The following is a 20,802-nucleotide window of genomic DNA, read 5'->3' on the forward strand; positions in this document are numbered from 1 at the left end:
CATATACAGACCCAAAAAAATCTACCACCAAAAAATGGGATTTTTAAAAGTTAATTTCAATAATATGTCTTAAAATTTACTCCCAGATGGGGGAAAAAGAGACGTCTACCAAAAAAGCTGACTTTTTCAAGTACTGAGTATTTTTGACAGAATATTCATCTCAATAATTCAGGCCTAAGAAAAATTAGTATTTCCTTCTGTCATTTTTCATCTTTGACCTGACAGAACCATACAACCAACAAATCAGATGGCTTAATGGTTACTTAGTGGCTCGGGGAAAACCTGTGTATTTTTTTTTCTTTTCTCATCACCTGCCACATTCTGCTTCATGTTTATACGTTGGCTTTTGTGAATTTTATGCTTTCTTCCTTTCTCTTTCCTTTCCCATCTTCCTTTTCTAGAATTATAGAAATTGAGTTTAAGATTCAAAATTTTCCCCCTTTCTATAAGTTTACTAACCAGTACATATTATAAATATAACCTGGCTACAGTTAGAGAGAGACAGCATAGCATCATGATCAGGACAATGGACTTGCAACCAGACTCTAAATCCCAGCTCTACCACTTACCAGCTGTACAACCTTGGACAAATAACTTGAACTCTTCATTCCTGATATTGTCCAGTCCATGTAAGAGGTGGGTGGGGATAATAACCATCTCAATCTCAGCTCTACACTGATTAGCTGTGAGACCTTGGGCAAGAAACTTAACCTCTCTATGCTGAGGTATTGACCCTTTTATAAAGTGAAAATAATAATGACCCCTATCAGTAAGACTTTTATAAGGAGTCAATAAGCATACATAAAGAACTTAGAACAGTGCCTACTAAGTTATAAGTGCTATGTGTTTACAATTAATATATATTTCTTTTATATACTTTGGGCTCTGACTACATTTACCTTTCTTTGTGTGTCTCTAAAACAATTGTACCTAGGCAATTTTAGGCACAAAATTGTGTAGCTGCATAAATTTGCTTGAACATACTAAATGAACACTTAATGTCCTTTTATAAATAATCTTCTTCTTTGACACTTGGGAGTACAAGCATGCTTTTTTTTTTTTTGAACCAGAGATATGAATATAAGGAAATGGCAGAGAAAGTGTTGAGAAACTTGATTAAATCTTTTATTACTAATAAGGGAACTGAGCCTTTAATATAGTTTCCAAAATCTTCTCTAAATTCATATAACTTGTCATTCTTGAAATTTCACACCAAGCTATAAAAATTTAAATAGTTTTTTTCTCCTTGTTTTCAAAATGAAAATGTTTATTCACATGCACATGGAGAGGGAGACATGTGATACTCCATTTTGTGTTTTAATTATTTTATAATTCCACTTTTCTAGTACTTACTATCCATTTTAACATATGTTAAAATCAATGCTCTTGGGATAAATATGAAGGATTTTCATCATAACCAAACTGAAATTAAGTGGTATACATGAGCATATACTATCTTACAAGATGGATGCACTAGAATCTAGTCAACTCCAAGAATTAACACAATGTAAACATTCATGTTACATGCTAATTGGGATATTTTTAAGCTTAGAAGTTGCCTGTTGAAAAGTAGATTTTTTGAACTATAAAATCCTTTTTGGCCTTCATTACCAACTGCAAGTTAGCAATAGCTTCAAAAGGATGCTGATGTCACTGCTCCTTTCTAATATTTTGTGGATGTATCTGATTTGAGGTATCGCAAACACTAAACCAGTTTTATGTGGCTCATTTTGTCGGTTTTCTAAGCAATACGTCAAAGAAAGAAAGTGAAACATAAAAAGGACATCTTTACATTATACATTTAAAAGCACTGTTTTAGGTAAAGCCTGTCATGGTGCACTACAACATTAAAAATTTAATTGTCCTGAAATACTGAATTGTTTTTTAAATTTAATTAAAATGGAGGGAGACAATCCAAGAAGGCCAAATAGGAACAGCTCTGGATTGCAGTTCCCAGTGAAAACGCAGAGGGTGGCTGATTACCACATTTCCAAACAAATTTTTACTGCCCGCAGACCAGGAGATTCCCAGCGGAAAAGCACCCTGAGCCCCCAGTGCAGCTGTTTCAGCCAGCACAGCAGGTCTCCACACAAAAACTCACACAAATCTGGGCACCTTTTCAACTGGTGACTGGAACACCTAGAAGACAGAGTCACCCGTTCAACTGAAAAAAAAAGGGGGCTGACACAGGGAGCCAGGCCAGGAGATTCCCAGGCAGAAAAGCACCATGAGCCCCCAGCACAGCTGTTTCAGCCAGTGCAGTCAGTCTCCACACAAAAACTCACACAAATATGGGCGCCTTTTCAACTGGTGACTGCAATGCGTGGGAGACAGAGTCACCCATGCAACTGAAAAAAAAGGGGACTGAAACAAGGAGCCAGGTGATCTGACTCGGCCAGTCCCATCCTCACAAAGACTAGCAATCTGAAACACTCTCGATTGAGAGTTTCACAGCAAGCACAGATGGACCTGGGACAGTCCAGCTCTGTGGGGGAAGGGCAGCTGCCATTACCTAGGCAGTCCACCACTACCAAGGCAGTCCGCCATTACCAAGGCAGTCCACCATTACCGAGGCAGTCCGCCGTTACATAGGCAGACCGCCATTACAGAGGCAGTTCTAACTATACCACTATGAAAAAAACTGCAAGGAAGTTCACACAGCAGCTGCGCAGAGCCCACGGCAGCTCAGCAACGCCTCTGCTGCCAGACTATGACTGGGCTACCTCCTTGCTGGGCAGGGCATCTCTGGAAAAAGGCAGCAGCATGACAGAAACTTATAAATAAAGCCCCACCTTCTCGTGACAACACCTGGGAAAAAAAGGTGGTTATGAGCTCCGCTGCAGCAGACTTAAACGTACCTGCCCAGCACCTCTGAACAGAAAAATGGAACTCACAGCTCAGCACTTGAGCTCCTATAAAGGACAGACAGTAACCTGAAGCAGCTCCCTGACCCCCATATATCCAAAGAGTCACCTCATAAAGGAGAGCTCAGGCTGACACCTGGCGGGTATCCTTCTGGGACAAAGATAACAGAAGAAGAAACTGCCAACAACCCTTACTGTTCTGAAGCCACTGCATGTGATCCCCAGGCAAGCAGGATCTGGAGTGGACCTCCAGCAGTCCTACAGCAGAGAGGCCTGACTGTTAGAAGGAAAACTAAGAAACAGAAAGAAATAACTTCATCATGAACAAAGAGAACGTCCACTCAGAGACCACATCTGAAAGTCACCAACTACAATGACCACAAGGAGATAAATCCACAAAGATGGGAAGAAACCAGCGTAAAAACGATGAAAACACCCAAAACCAGAACGCCTCTCCTCCTGCAAGGGATCACAACTCCTCACCAGCACGGAAACAAGACTGGGTGGAGAATGAGTCTAATGAATTGACAGAAACAGGCTTCAGAAGGTGGGAAATAAGAAACTTCTCTGAGCTAAAAGAACATGTTCCAACCCAATGCAAAGAAACTAAGAACCTTGAAAAAAGGTTTGACAAAATGCTAGCAAGAATAAACAGCTAAGAAAGGAATATAAATGAATTGATGGAGCTGAAAAACACATCACGAGAACTTCACAAAGCATACACAAGTTTCAACAGCCAAACTGACTAAGCAGAAGAAAGGGTATTAGAGATTGAAGATCAACTCAATGATATAAAATGAGAAGGGAAGATTAGAGAAAAAAAGAATAAAAAGAAACAAACAAAGCCTCCAAGAAATATGGAATTATGTGAAAAGACCTGATCTATGTTTGATAGGTGTACCTGAATGTGATGGAGAGAATGAATCCAAGCTGGAAAACACTCTTCAGGATATTATCCAGGAGAACTTCCCCAACCTAGCAAGGCAGGCCACCATTCAAGTCCAGGAAACACAGAGAACACACAAATATATATCTCAAGAATAGCAACACCAAGGCACATAATTGTGAGATTCACCAGGGTTGAAATGAAGGCAAAAATGCTAAGGAAAGCCAGAGAGAAAGGTCGGGTGACCCACAAAGGAAAGCGCATCAGACTCACAGTGGGTCTTTCAGCAGAAACCCTACAAGCCAGAAGACAGTGGGGGCCAATATTCAACATCCTTAAAGAAAAGAACTTTCAATCTAGAATTTCATATCCAGCCAAAGTAACTTTCATAAGCAAAGGAGAAATAAAATCCTTTACAGACAAGCAATTGCTCAGAGATTTCATCACCACCAGGCCTGCTTTACAAGAGCTCCTGAAAGAAGCACTAATCAGAAAGGAACAACCAGTACCAGCCACTCCAAAAACATACCAAATGTTAAAAAGCATCAACACAATGAAGAAACTGCATGAACTAACAGGCAAAACAACCAGCTAGCATCGAAATGGCAGGATCAAATTCACACATAACAATATTAACCTTAAATGTAAATGGGCTAAATGCCCCAATCAAAAGACACAGACTGGCAAATTGGATAAAAAGTCAAAACCTGTCAGTGTGCTGTATCCAGAAAACCCATCTCACATGCAAGGATACACATAGGCTCAAAATAAAGGGATGGAGGAGGATTTACCAAGCAAATGGAGAGCAAAAAAAAGCAGCAGTTGTAATCCCAGTCTCTAATAAAATAGACTTTAAACCAACAAAGAACAAAAGAGACAAAGAAGGACATTACATAATGGTAAAAGGATCAATGCAACAAGAAGAGCTAATGGTCCTAAATATATATGCACCCAATGCAGGAGCACCCAGATACATAAAGCAAGTTCTTAATGACTTACAATGAAACTTAGACTCCCACACAATAATAGTGGGAGAACTTAACACTCCACTGTCAATATTAGACAGATCACCGAGACAGAAAATTAACAAGGATATCCAGGACTTGAACTCAGACCTGGACCAGGCAAACCTAACAGACATTTATAGAACTCTCCACCCCAAATCCACAGAATATACATTCTTCTCGGCACCACACCACACCTACTCTAAAATTGACCACATAATTGGAAGTAAATCACTCCTCAGCAAATGCAAAATAATGGAAATCATAACAGTCTCTCAGACCACAGTGCATTCAAGGTAGAATTCAGAACACAGAAACTAACTCAGAACCACACAACTTCATGGAAACTGAACAACTGGCTTTTGAATGTTGACTGGATAAACAGTGAAATGAAGGCAGAAATAAAGATGTTATTCAAAACCAACAAGAATGAAGACACAACATACTAGAATCTCTGGTACACATTTAAAGCAGTGTCTAGAGGAAAATATATAGCAATAAATGCCCACATGAGAAGCAAGGAAAGATCTAAAATTGACACCCTATCATCAAAATTGAAAGAGATAGAGGAACAAGATCAAAAATACTCAAAACGTAGCAGAAGACAAGTAATAACTAACATCAGAGCAGAACTGAAGGAGATAGATACTCAAAAAACCCTTCAAAAAATCAATAAATTCAGGAGCTGGTTTTTTGAAAAGATCATCAAAATAGACCACTAGCCAGATTAATAAAAAAGAAAAGAGAGAATAATCAAAGAGATGCAATAAAAAAAATAAAGGGGATATCACCACAGATTCTACAGAAATACAAACCACCATCAGAGATTACTACAAACAACTCTATGCACATAAACCAATAAACCTGAAAGAAATGGATAAATTCCTGGACACTTGCATCCTCCCAAACCTAAATCAGGAAGAAGTTGAAACCCTGAATAGACCAATAACAAGGTCTGAAGTTGAGGCAGCAATTAATAGCCTACCAACTAAAAAAAGCCCAGGTCCAGAGGGGTTCACAGCCAAATTCTACCAGACATAAAAAGAGGAGCAGGTAGCACTCCTGAAACTATTCCAAACAATCCAAAAAGAGGGAATCCTTCCCAAATCATTTTATGAGACCAACATCATCCTGATACCAAAACCCAGCAGAGACTCAACAAAAAAAGAAAACTTCAAGTCAATATCCATGATGAACATAGATGCAAAAATCTTCAATAAAATACTGGCAAACCGATTGCACCAGCACATCAAAAAGCTTATCCATCACGATCAAGTAGACTTCATCCCGGGGATGCAAGGCTGGTTCAACATACGCAAGTCTATAAATATAATTCACCACATAAACAGAACCAAAGACAAAAACCACATGATTATCTCAATAGATGCAGAGAAGGCCTTCAACAAAATTCAACAGCGCTTTATGCTAAAAACTCTCAATAAACTAGATATTGACAGAACATATCTCAAAATAACAAAAACTATTTACAACAAGCCCACAGTCAGTATCATACTGAATGGGCAAAAACTAGAAGCATTCCCTTTGAAATCTGGCACTCAACAAGGATGCCCTCTCTCACCACTCCAATTCAGTATAGTATTGGAAGTTCTAGCCAGATCAGTCAGGCAAGGAAAAGAAACAAAGCATATTCAATTAGGAAAGGAGGAAGTCACACTGTCTCTATTTTCAGATAACGTGATTGTATATTTATAAGACCCCATTTTCTCAGCCCAAAATCTTCTGAAACTGATAAGCAACTTCAGCAAAGTCTCAGGATATAAAATCAATGTGCAAAAATCACAGGCATTCCTATACACCAATAACAGACTTAAAGAGAACCAAATCAAGAATCAACTGCCATTCATAATTGCTACAAAGATAATAAAATACCTAGGAATACAACTAACAAAGGATGTAAAGGACCTCTTCAAGGAAAACTACAAAGCACTGCTCAAGAAAATATATGAGAGGACACAAACAGATGGAGAAATATTCCATGCTCATGGTTAGGAAGAATCAATATTCTGAAAATGGCCATACTGCCCAAAATAATTTATAGATTCAATGTTATACCCATCAATCTACCGATGACCTTCTTCACAGATCTGGAAAAAAATCAGCTTAAACTTCATATGGAACCAAAACACAGCCTACAGAGCCAAGACAATTCTAAGCAAAAAGAACAAAGCTGGAAGCATCATGCTACCTGACTTGAAACTATACTACAAGGCTACAGTAATCAAAACATCATGGTACTGGTACCAAAACAGAGATATAGACCAATGGAACAGAACAGAGGCCTCGGAGGCAACACCACACATCTACAACCATCTGATCTTTGACAAACCTGACAAAAGCAATGGGGAAAAGATTCCCTGTTTAATAAACGGTGTTGGGAAAACTGGCTAGCCATGTGCAGAAAGCAGAAACTGGACCGCTTCTTGACAACTTACACTAAAATTAACTACATTTTTATGATTAAAGACTTAAACATAAAACCTAACACCATAAAAACCCTAGAAAAAAACCTAGGCAAAAGCATTCAAGACATAGGCATAGGCAAGGACTTCATGACTAAAACACTAAAAGCATTGGCAACAAAAGCCAAAATAGACAAATGGGACCTGATTAAACAATCATTAGAGTGAACTGGCAACCAATAGAATGGGAAAAAATGTTTGCAATCTACCCATCTGTTAAAGGGCTAATATCCAGAATCTACAAAGAACTAAAACAGATTTACAAGAAAAAAACAAACCCATTCAAAACTGGGCCAAGGATATGAAGAGACACTTTTCAAAAGAAGACATATATGACGCCAACAAACATATGAAAAAATGCTTATCATCACTGGTCATTAGAGAAATGCAAATCAAAACTACATTGAGATACCATCTCACATCAGCTAGAATGACAATCATTAAAAATGTGGAGACGAGATGCTAGAGAGGATGTGGAGAAATAGGAACACTTTTACAGTGTTGGTGGGATTGTAAATTAGTTCAACTATTGTGGAAGACAGTGTGGCAATTCCTCAAGGACCTAGAAATAGAAATTCCTTTTGACTCAGCAATCCCATTATTGGGTATATATCCAAAGGATTATAAATCGTTCTGTTATGAGGACACATGCACACGAATGTTCATTGCAGCACTGTTTACAATAGCAAAGACTTGGAACCAACCCAAATGCCCATCGATGATAGACTGGACAGGGAATATGTGGCACATATACACCGTGGAATACTATGCAGCCATAAAAAAAAAACTAGTTTGTGTCCTTTGTAGGGACATGGATGAACCTGGAAACCATCATTCTCAACAAACTGACACAAGAACAGAAAATCAAACACCGCATGTTCTCACTCATAGGTGGATGTTGAACAATGAGAACACATGGACACAGGGAGGGGAGCATCACACACTGAGGTCTGTGGGGGGGATCTAGGGAAGGGACAGCAGGGGGTGGGCAGTTGGGGAGGGGTAACATGGGGAGAAATGCCAGATATAGGTGATGGGGAGGAAGAGAGCAAACCGCATTGCCATGTATGTACCTATGCAACAATCCTGTATTTTCTTCACATGTACCCCAAAACCTAAAATGCAACAAAATATTTTAAAAAAAAAACTGTGAATGCAAACTAGGACAAAATTTAAATCTAAATAACTAGTATGTAGACCAATGTGAGATTCAAATACTGCAGCTCAAATTTGGTAACATGCAATTTGAATAAAATATTTTTTCTTCAAAATTAAAGGCAAAAAAATAAAATTAAAATGGAGTTTTATTTTTTTGCATTCAATTTTCCTTTCTAAAAAATAACCCTATTCCTCATGTCTACTTTCAATGGGAAGATTTTTTTTAATTGGTTGTTAATAGAAAGGGGAGTCAGTGCTAAAAATATTCAGAGGATTAATGATGGGAAGAAACACCCACCTACAGCTTTGTCAAGTCACTTGATTGTTACATAACAGCAAGATGATCTGGATGTTGGTTTGTTCTATATGTAATCTTTTAAAAGCATGTCTAAGTCTTCAAGATTTTATAGTTATAAAATTAATTATTAAAAATATATAATTTATGACTATTTTATATTTTTTAAATGTCCTATCTACTTCTTATGAAAATACACCATGCTTCAGAGAAATATATTTTTCTGTTACTCATTTAAAAAAACAAATGTAATGATGGTGGTGACAGGACCTAGTAATTGGTGTTAAAAAGTAATCCTTACATTTAATTTTCTTCTGTAAAATTGTATACACATATATACACACAGTAAATGTGCATATATGTGCATACATAAACACACACAGAATATTAAAATGATCATCTTCTATTTTGAGAAGCAATAAGTTTTTTTGTGAGGTAATTTACAAAAACACTTTTAGGCACCCCACTACTATTCATCTGTTTCATCAGAAATAAGTATTGAAACATTAAAAAATGAAATTTTTCTGGTCTTTGTAAAATCTATGGGGATAAAACAAAATATCATGTTACTCAAGTATTCTGAAGACTTATTTACTGAATTTGTTTGGCCTGTGTATTCCTTACCATGTCAGTACATATGTTCTTGTAATTGTGATGACCTACCAGTTCCTATTTGGTAATTATTATTTATACATTTCTCCTATGATTCTTTCTCTTATTTCCCTCTAAACACATTATTCTTTGTCAGTTGTGAATATCTCCTTTGAATGTTTGCTATAGGTTCAATATCCCCTTAACTTATAATTTCCTATTTTAAAGTATTGGTGATATGGTAAGGTACTGAATTTAGACCTGTTATTAAAGATCTTCCTCATAAAATCTGTTCTGTTGAACAGATTCTAAATTCAATATTGTGTCTCTGGTCATCTTACCTAAAGTAGCCTTCCCTCATCCCCAGCATCTTTGACATTCTAATTTTCTAACTTGCTTGCTTGTTTATGTTTAAATAGCATTTGCTACTATTTCACGTATGTTTATTTGTATCCCTGTTTATTGTTTGTCTCCCTCACAAAGATATGGGAATCATGAAGGCAGGCACTTTGTTTTATCTCTGTATCCTAGGTACCTGGCACATATAGGCTCTTAATAAATATTGCTTGAATCAGTTAATGCATATGTGTCTGCTTTCATAATAACCTAAAATACCAGATCATAACTGTAGCAAGTAAATGAGTAAGTATCTTCTAGTTGAAGCCTAAAGGATAAGTTTATCCAAGATACACCAACAGTTGTTTAGTATTTAGCCTCTTGTGGCTCTGTGCAGTGGCCTGGTATATCCACACACTTTCTAAACAATTTCTCTTTAATTAAAAAAATTTTTCTTCTTAAGAATAGTTTAAACTTTCAATTGTCTTATGAAACTTAGTGAATCTAGAGGTAACTGAAGGCAAAAGTTATGTCTTAGTTATTTCTATATCCCTAACACATAGCTCATTGTTCAGCACATAGCAAACACTTAACAAATACTGTTGAGGTAAAAAATTGAGCAAGCCCCTTTTTAATTTCCTGATTTATTTCATAAGGACCTCATTGTTCTTCACATTTCTGATAAAATAAAATTTCATTGATATTTTTAAAGTAGTAAATACAAGGCACTGGATTAAAATTCAGTAATACATTTTTCATTCTTGGTATTATCATCATTTTCACCCAAAAGCACCAGACCAGTCTTTCCCAAGAGTGGTAAGATTTGCCTTGTAGTACAAATTTAACCCTTTTTTCACTGAAAATCAACTGAGACTAAATTTTAACTTTGAACTTTTACTAATGATTAGAGTCATTTTTAAAATATCGTTATGAAGTTTACTTCTTGATTTATAGTTTATAATTTTCTGGATTGTGTCTGTGCATATATATATAATGCTACTGAATTCATTTGATAATCTTTATTTTATTCCAGTTCTACTTCAGTTCTTTCTTCACTTCCCAAATGTACCTGAGATGATAATTACATTGTAGGTTTTGCTAAAATAAAGTTAGGCTTTAATTGACCTCTTCTTACAATTAAAGCTTAAGTTTCCATAGATGCAATTTTGTGTATTAGAGACACAACTTTACTCACTTTTCAAGATATTCTAAGTATTTGATGCACAGTTAACACCACTTGACATAAATGATGAAATATGAGAGTCATTTCAAACAATGTGATCTTCCACTTGACAGGGAAGATAAAGATCTTAGGAGAAAACATTCTCAACCACAAATTTTTCTTAAAAATATATCTAGATCAGATTATTCCACAACTTAATGACATTAGCCATACTAGTGATTCTGGACATATTCAAGCTAGCTTGAAAGGTAGTTTTTTCCTCAGTTTCTGATTTGGGAAGCTATATGGATTATGGCTCAGGATTGACCAAAGGGAAATTTTCATGTTGTTTAAGACATGTGATTTGATCATCTGAGGGATAACATGGGGAGAAATACCAGATATAGTATGCACCTAAAGTAAAATAAATAAATTAAAAAAAAAAAACCTTCAAGGCAAGTATAAATAAAAAGATTTTTAGATGAAAAAAAAAATAATTAACACAAGGAGAGCCCTGGTGGGACAAAAGAAAGACGTTAAAACTGTGCTTTGCTTTAGGCAGTCCCTACATTGGCAATAACAGCACTACAGAAAGAGGAAAGAATTGAGATTTATTTTTAACTTACTATTGTTCATAAAAATACATTTTCAAGATCTAAACAGATGTTAAAATTGTATATGTTCATTGTGTCTTTGGAAAACCCCATACTCTTGTATTTAGAGACAAGTATCTGAAGTACTCCAAGATGTATTTTCTGTTAGATTGTTAAACAAGCTTAATCAAAACTATTATTTCACAATAAAACTATTATTTTGACGGGCAAGGTCCATAACTTTTTTTCCTCATCAGGATAAATTAAACCTGATACTGTTTAAGTATCTCTAAAGGAGCATTTGTTCTGAAGAAACAACAGCAGAAGTATTTGGAGTACTTCTACATTTGGAACAATAGAATTAACATGGCTTTGGTCAACTCCAAACTCTTTATGTTACAGATATTAACAACTTTGCCCAAGACTTTTCTATTGAAATAGAATCTTTGGTATGGGAGAAATTTGTACTATGGCAAATTGAATCTCATTAAAGGTTCCATGCATCAGTACTTGCAAAGAACACATCTTATATGTAGGATTATTCCATATATTCTTAGACATTTTAAAATGTATGTTTCTAGGAAGTAAAGTATAAGAAGTTAGGTTACAATGTTATTGATTATATTTGTTTTTTTCAGGTGGCTTAACAGAATTAATATGCTGACTGCAGGTTATGCAGAAAGAGAGAGGATTAAGCAAGAACAAGGTAAAGGAATACTTTTTAAAAAGAATTATGTTATACTTTTTTCCTGCAGTAATCCTATATAGAGATTCATTACTATCACTTAAGAGAAAATGCATACACCAATTTGTGGTTATTTCTCTTCTGGGCACTTAAGTGAGGATTAACAACTTGAATAGATAGGGACTGAACGCTCAAATTTTTGGAGCAGCTAATGTGGAGTTCTCTCCTATTCGTTACCCCCTCCTCCTATCTTTTTCCTATGAAGAAACAAAAATCTTAAAAATGGAAAAAGTCTGATTGAACCAAGTCCAGATCCTTAGCAGTGAGCAATTTTTACTATTTAGCAGTTTTGTAGACATTTAAGTGGCCTTTTATGCAAATAAATGAGATGAATGATATTTTCTTTCATAAATTTTCTCATTTGGTTATGTTCTTCAGCTCTGTTACTATGTAATTCTATGATCTTTTGGAATTTGCCTTGGTATCGACCTCAGATTTATGAAACACAATGTTATTATGTAGAATTGAAATCTTAAGAACAAAAGCTATGGTCATCATTCTGAGGTGGTTCACATTTCCCAAAGGGTGTTTGTCGTACATCCCTTGGAAGCATAAATAGGTTTTTGAAATTATCCGTTAAAATAATCCATAAATTGACACACACATAAACACAAACCTATTCATAGTTGTCTCTTCACAATAAACTGATCTTAACCAGTTTATTGATGTCAAGATTCTAAAAGCCTTCTGTTTTCTTTTAGACTTAGAGTAAAATCTCAGCCAAGTCTTTTTTGTTTGTTTGTTTTTTGTTTTGTTTTGAGATAGGGTCTCACTCCAATGGCCAGCCTGAAGTGCAGTGCCATGATCTTGGCTCACTGCAACCTCCACCTCCCAGGTTCAACGATCCTCCCACCTCAGCCTCCTGAGTAGCTGGGATCACAGGCTCACACCACCACACCTGACTAATTTTGGCTTTTGTTTTTACTTGTTGTTTTTCATAGAGATGGGTTTTTGTCATGTTGCCTATGCTGGTCCCAAACCCCGGGGCTCAAGCAATCTACCCATCTCCTAAAGTGCTGGGATTGCAGGCATGAGCCCTCATGCCCAGCCTTCAGCCAACTCTTTTTTAAAAACATCTGAAAACTAAAGTTTTTAAAAATCTAAAGAAGACAACCTGATCCCAAAACCAGTATGTCAGCAAATGTTTAGGTAAGGATTAGTAAATTTTTTCTGTAAAGAACCTAATAATATTTTGGGCTTTGCAGGCTATACAGTAGAGACTATATGTTGCATAGGCCTAAATTATTGGCAAGAGTACTAAAAAAAAAAATTAGTCTTCCTTTTCAAATTTCTTTAAAAGGAATAAAACAGTTCTTTTAAAGTGCTTATAGATTTTTTTTTCTGATTTGTTAAAGACACAAGAATTAGAAGTGTGGACATTGTACTGATAGGAAAATGAATCTTTGAATCAATTTGTATAAATATAAGGAAGCTTGGATCTTAAGCTTAACTTCTGTATTGTATTACTTTGCATTACTATGAACCTGAGCTTGGTCTTGATTTTAGTGAATTTCCTTTTACTTGGTATTATATAGCCAAATTTTATTATGGATGAAATATCTGATAAGTTATATAGTTATATTGGACATACGGGTTCCAAAAAGTATTAGGTCTGTAGATTCATGATGTACTGGTCTATCATGTAAGTAGAAAATCATAGGCAGAAGCTAGTAGTTACACTTTAATAGAACAAGAATCTTGCTAATGCAATACAACCAGAATCTCTGAAATAATTTTGATTTCCACATAGGATGCATGTTCCTCAGGCACTTTAGCATAGGTCAGAAACATATTAGACTTCCTACCTTCTGCATGATTAGGTTGCATGGTGTTCCATGTAGAAAACTAGTAGATGCACATATCTACTCCACAATTCTGTAGAGTTATATCTTGAGTACCATTCTAAGTAATGAAGTTAAGCTTAATACAAAATATAGCTCTTTAAGGATTGAGAATGTTTCTCCAGATGCAAGGACATAGCTGCCAGATACTGTTTCCATCTAAATAACCAGTACAGCTTAGAAGTGACTCTTTGATTGATTTAAATAAAAATTTAGTGAATTGCTATCTTTGGTTACAGAAGTATAAAAGATGTGGGGTTCTCTTTCAGTGTCCATTGTTGTACTTACAGAAAACAGGATTACACTAAATTCAGCCAAGATAACAATTTGTCTAATTGTCTGCTGATCATTTTTATATTTTTTTCCAGCTTCAAGACAGACATCCATGACATTATTTTCAATCACATATAAGGTCTTTTTAAAGACTTAATCACACAAAAAATGAATGAAATATATTGTATTTCTTTGACAGTTCTACATGAAAAGTCATTTTTTTCCAATTATCCTTTTGTATCAGCAAGAGAAAATAAAGTAGAAATTTTTCTCTTCTAGTGATGGCAGTTTTTTCATGATTGCTTATAAAATTGTGTATCATTGCAAGGGACATTAAAAGTATCCATTTAATTTGTACTATATAGAGAACTAAAACAAAAACAAATAAATTTACCATTAGAATAAAAATCAGACTAGTTTTCATCCTCTAAGCGACAGTGTGTCTCTAATTTTCCACACAAACCCAAAAGAGCCTAATTAATATTTCTATGTATCCTCTTCTCTGTCATTGCTCTGTCAAAGACACACAGCTTAGTGTAAGAAAACAAAATTAATTTGCAAAGTAGTATTTCAGCCTTTTCTTAAGCAACCCAAGAAAACTTTGGATCGACAATGCTTTTTAATAAACCAAGAATTCCATCAAACAGTGGAATTAAAATTCTTCCTAATTTAACTGGAAGGAAAAAGTAGAGAAGGAGCCTCCCAAAATTTGTCACTTATAGTAACAGCTATGGAACCCTTGATAAAATCGTGATCATCTCCTTCTCAGTGTGCTAATAAGGACCACTTGAGGTATTAACACCTTGAAGTTATCAGTGCAAATGTCTGTACAGGTGCCACAGTTTCTGGAAATAGTGGAAAGGTGCACAGGTGCTATAGTTCCTGGAAATAGTGGGAAGAATACCGGCAGCATAATCTTTGCTTCGCAGGGATGGTTTGCTTGTTCCATTTACCTACAGAGTGATTTCCCAGTAGTATTTCAAGCTCTCACAAAGCTGCCCAACCCAGGCCCCAGGGCTTCAGATTTTACTTTTTATTGCTGGGCCTTGCTACAAGAAAAACTTTATGTCTAAAAAGATGAATACCAGGCATTTATAGCCTATGTGATCTGGGTCACACTTTCTTGGCATGCTACTACAAATACACCCAAGAAGATAAGGGGTTCTAATATTTATTGAGTGCTAGCTAGATACAAGGCACTTAAAAGCGTGTTACCTTATTTAGTTCCCACACACACACACAACTCTGAAAGGCGGTTATTATTAGAGCCCTTTTACAGATAACAAAACAGACTCAGAGAGGTTAAATAACCACCACAAAAGCGCCAAGATGGTAAGTTTTGAACCTACACCTGTCTGACTATATAGTTAATGTGTTTTCCACCAGCATTTGCTCAGTCCATTTCTGGGCAACTGTGCCAACTCATTTGAGGGAAGACTTGGTATACTGGCTATCACTGGCATGAACCAATGGAAAAAAACAGATATCAAATTAAGATTAACTAGTCTTTGCTTATATTTTACTCAAAGGGAATAATTAAAACAGCAACAGAATTTGCAGAGTCTTTGTATTTTGAGGCCTAGAACATAATTGAAAATGTATTTTATTTCCAACTTCTGTTGCTCAAGAATTTATGTTCACAACAGCCATAGATATATGCAGGAAGAAATACGGTGATAAAATAATCATCAATATACTTCACATCAAATTCTCCTGCTATCCTTTTACAAAAGAGTCCCAGCAACTTAGTCACCAGAGCTTTAGGATATGGCAGTTTCTTAGTTCAAATCCCAGCTCTATTACTTTCTATTTGACATATAGTAATTTCTTAATGTATGTTAGCTGTAATTATCAGTAATATTAATCACACTGCAGGGAAACCATATAAATATATTACAATATGGGAATTCATGGGTGGAGAGGGTTTCCTGTAAATATACGTGCCATGATTGTTCACCTAAATCTGAATATTAGTTAAGCCTTACGATGGTTCTTTTGGGATTTAAATTTTCATAGGAATAATGAGACTTTTGTTTTAATATGTTTTCTCTTATAATCTGAAATTGATGGATAATACTTCAGGTTTTTTTCTTGTAAATCATATAAAGAATAAACCCAGGAGTTACAGGGTAGTTGGGATATTAATGGAACAGATTCCAATTATTGGCCCTTTTGCTGCATTTGACATATAATCTGAACTTAACCTCTTAGAGTTCTTTCCCGTCCCTCCTGCCTGAGGTCTGCTAAGTCACTTTGCCTAGCTGCTTACATTTACTACCCTTTTAAGTAGTTCTGGAAGTTTGGAACTTGCAGCCCACATCAGCAGATTTGCCCTTTTGTATTTGGCAAGAACCAGAGTTTGCCATGTGTTTCCAAGGAGAGGTGGGAGTATGGTGTTATAGAGATTCATGTCAGCATGAGTCTGGAAACAGTGATTGTTAGATAATCACTGAACTGAAGCCAGAGAAGAGAATTGAGAGCATTATTTTTAGAGCTGTTTATATCTGTAGAGATCTACAGCAATGTATGTATTGCTTTTCTTTGAGTATCTTTAGGATAAAATGATACACTTTTAAGAGGCATCATATGATATCATTAATTAATTGAAGCTTCAGAATAATTGGATCTGAAATCTGAGGTACCCTAAACCTGATTGGGCTTATGCAATATGTTTTTCTTAACTTTCTAAAATTATGGCTGCATGTAACTGCTTGCTTTAAAAGGAAGTTAAAATTAGGTGATGATATACTTACTTTCTCCTCAAAACTCAACTGAAAATAAAAGTTGGTAGACCAGGGGTAAGGTAGTGCCTGGGAAATGATGTAGGGATAGAATTTAAATTTCCTTTTCTTAAATGCTAATTCATGTTCATGAAAATATGACTAGAAACATTTAGTAGAATGTTGATGTATCCATGTCTATGAATTTTTCAGATTACTGGAGTGAAAGTGACAAGGAAGAAGCAGATACTCCTTCAACGCCAAAACAAGATAGCCCTCCACCCCCATACGATACATACCCACGACCTCCCTCGGTAAGTTAGCAACAAGAATATTACTTCCACCAGCTTCTGTGACCTGAAACATCCTTTTCTGTGTTAAAAACATATGTAGTAGATTGCATATCAAACTTTAGGTTTCTTAGGGGAAAAGAAAACTGAGAGTCTAAAATCAGTAAGGAAATTGTTTTAAGCATACAAAGAATATTTAAGCAGGAAAAACAGTCACTACAGATTCCAGGCAGAGTAAGTATGTTGTCGGTTTTATTAACAAAATATACTACTTGTGTTAAGGTAGCCCTCATGGAGATAATCAACAACAATAGACAAGGTCATTTTATATATCCTTTTCTTAGAAAAGGATATATAAAATGACCTTGTCTATTCCACATTAATAAAATTTATTCCTATGTCCTTTAGAATCAACTTATAAAAATTAATACTCTCTCTATATTGGGGATGATTTGAAGGTAGCTTTCTCAGCAGCTGTGGGATCTGGTTTAATGTATATGTTTATATGGTGTGTCAGACAAATCTCTGTAAATTACTGTGTGTCTAGACTGTACTTTGATCTTTCAATAGGGTAAACAGTTGGTTTACTTGGAACTATCCCACTTTATTTCCCTTTCCCATCAGAATTACCAAGGGTGTCTCAGTAGTGTTCCAGTTTAGACAATAATATTCCATAGTCAGGCTGGGCACAGTAGCTCACGTCTCTAATCCCAGCACTTTGGGAGGCCAAGGCAGGTGGATCACTTGAGGTTAGGAGTTCGAGAGTCTGACCAACATGGTGAAACCCTATCTCTACTAAAAATACAAAAATTAGCCAGGTATGGTGGCAGGCACCTGTAATCCCAGCTACTCGGGAGGCTGAGGCACAAGAATCACTTGAACTCAGGAGGTGGAGGTTGCAGTGAGACAAGAGTATGCCACTGCACTCCAGCCTGGGCGACAGAGTGATACTATGTGTAAAAATAATAATAATAATATTCCATGGTCACATTACCGTCACAATCAATTCTGCCTATCTTGGGACTAAGTCTTCCACATAGGAAGTAGAAGCTAGATTTCAGTGACAACAATAGCCAACCTAATTCCATCTCAGTATTACTCCAGGGTGATAATTTATATTTTCCCTCTTTTTCTAAAACATCAGGATCTGAATAATTTATTTAAAATATCTATAAAAGAGGAAGGATAAGAAAGAACATCTTCACTGAACAGCTCCTTAAACATGGAAATTTGTGAATTTCAAGAAGAAAAGTATTCATATTATTATTAACATATGGGAAGGTAACTGACTACCCACAGAGGATGACAAGTAACTTCTCCTCCTTTACCAGGAGGAATGACATACACCTTCACCTCAGTCAGGCGTGTCCTGGCTGCCACCTCAGCCTGGTTTGTGATGATCACATTTCACAAATCAGGCTTGGCCTGGGCTGCTGTGTTTGTTAGTCCCCAGAGCTAGAGCAAGGCTTGTGGCAGTAGAGGTGCCTGCAACTATTTTACAGTGTTCACTTGATGCCAGTCCTTTTTCTGGTTGTACTTTGTGCTATAACATATAGTCCCAAACTTTAAATTCCAGGGATAAAAATATTCCATTTTCACTTATATTTATGTGCCCTGCAGTATCTGTGCCCAAAGCTAATGGTAATCCTCAGCAAGGTATAATCTCATCCTGCCTAACATTTTTAAACCCATGGAAAGTAAAATCATCAGACAGTTTTTATCTGGCACCCATAGGAGCAGAAATTCACCTATAAAGATAAGGAAGGGTTCTGTCTGTTTATAGGCAACATGTTCTCATATTCAAAAGACTCTCTCATCTCCAACTCCAAGCTATATGAAATCAGGAATATGAATCCAGGAACAGTACTTCTTCAGGATCTCAAAATATGTAGAGGTTTTAAACTGAGATTTTTGTAGTGGCTGAATATTTCTTATGAAAGCACTAACATTTTCTTATACTTTCATTGTTGTAAAATTTTGCATTAGTATGTAAGATTTTTCACAAGAGCTTGGTATAGCCGCATTTCAATACATTCATGTCTCTGTCTCTTACAATATAAGCTGGGGACTAACTTTGAGATGTCTGCAAATTTGTCTAGTCATTAAATTGACTACCTAAGAGTTCATCTACTTAAATATTACCTGGTGGAAACCAAATGTGTTCCTTGAAATAGAAGTGGTCTTTTATTTTGTCAGAGACTGATCAGGGGCTCCTTTCTACAGATGAGTTGTGCCAGTCCTTATGTGGAAGCAAAACATAGCCGACTTTCCTCCACGGAGACTTCTCAGTCTCAGTCTTCTCATGAGGAGTTTCGCCAGGAAGTAACTGGGAGCAGTGCAGTGTCTCCCATTCGCAAGACAGCCAGTCAGCGCCGCTCCTGGCAGGATTTAATTGAGACGCCACTGACAAGTTCAGGCTTACACTATCTTCAGACTTTGCCTCTGGAGGATTCTGTCTTCTCTGACTCTGCGGCCATCTCCCCAGAGCACAGGCGGCAGTCCACCCTGCCAACTCAGAAGTGCCACCTGCAGGATCACTATGGGCCATACCCGTTAGCTGAGAGTGAGAGGATGCAAGTGCTAAATGGAAATGGGGGCAAGCCTCGAAGTTTTACTCTGCCTCGAGATAGCGGGTTCAACCATTGCTGCCTGAATGCTCCAGTTAGTGCCTGTGACCCACAGGATGACGTGCAACCCCCAGAGGTGGAGGAAGAGGAGGATGAGGAGGAGGAGGAGGAGGAGGAGGAGGAGGAGGAGGAGGAGGAGGATGAGGAGGAGGAGGAAGGGGAGGCAGCAGGGGAAAACATAGGAGAAAAAAGTAAGTATGTTTCTGGAGATTCTTAGCTTGTGTACACAAAGGCCTAATCTTTTCTTCTTATTTGAAGAAAGTAGAATTTTGCTTCCCTTTTTTCTTAAAATAATGGATGGCTATACAGTAAATTAGGTCTCTCTTGGTGTCCTACTTTCAGAACTTCAGTAACTTGGGAAAACATGATGAGTAATGAAGCTTATATCCCAAGATACCCACAGCTGGAGCAAATAATTTTTTTCTCCAACTATCCATTTGCCTTTTAAGGTTAATGGTGGGTTTTTTTTCTTCATTCTCTTACCCACTTTATTCTCACTGGCATGCACCATCTGATTGGCCCACAGTGGTTGTCTCCTGAGTTGGGTTAAGAAACTATAAATGTTTCAGGCAGGTTGTTAGCAGAGCCTTGGTTGAATACATGGACACACATACACACACTCACTCACTCATGTCTAAACATATACATATTTATTTTCCCTTTTTATTGTCAGAACATTTAAAGAAAAAATCCAAAAGATAATTTTTCCAAGGAGAGATTCCACATAGCATTTCTTTCTACTCGAAATAGCTGAACTTGTTTCTAGAAACCAGTTTTCCAAAAGCATCCATCTACTTTCTTGGTATGTATGTTGATTGCAAAGCTCATTTTGTGTGAATCAACTCTTAAGAGACAAGTCAATGAAGTAACCCTCTGCCTTGTTGACATTAAGAGTATCTTCACTAGTTATTAAGTTCTTTATTCAACATGCCATACC

The 20,802-nt window shown here is 36.5% G+C and overlaps 1 protein-coding gene across 5 annotated transcripts in view; it reads left to right on the plus strand.

Annotated features, from left to right (window-relative positions):
• Positions 1–20,802, plus strand: part of CNKSR2 (connector enhancer of kinase suppressor of Ras 2) — a 296,479-nt gene that overhangs the window by 233,891 nt on the left and 41,786 nt on the right. For all 5 annotated transcript variants that reach the window (XM_074391385.1, XM_074391386.1, XM_074391387.1 and 2 more), the window contains 3 exons: positions 12,008–12,075; positions 17,162–17,262; positions 19,462–20,056. In XM_074391385.1, coding sequence (XP_074247486.1) covers positions 12,008–12,075; positions 17,162–17,262; positions 19,462–20,056 — 764 coding nt within the window. The remainder of the gene's footprint in view (positions 1–12,007; positions 12,076–17,161; positions 17,263–19,461; positions 20,057–20,802) is intronic.

Source organism: Saimiri boliviensis, chromosome X, assembly GCF_048565385.1.
Source record: "Saimiri boliviensis isolate mSaiBol1 chromosome X, mSaiBol1.pri, whole genome shotgun sequence".
Classification (NCBI taxonomy): domain Eukaryota; kingdom Metazoa; phylum Chordata; class Mammalia; order Primates; family Cebidae; genus Saimiri; species Saimiri boliviensis.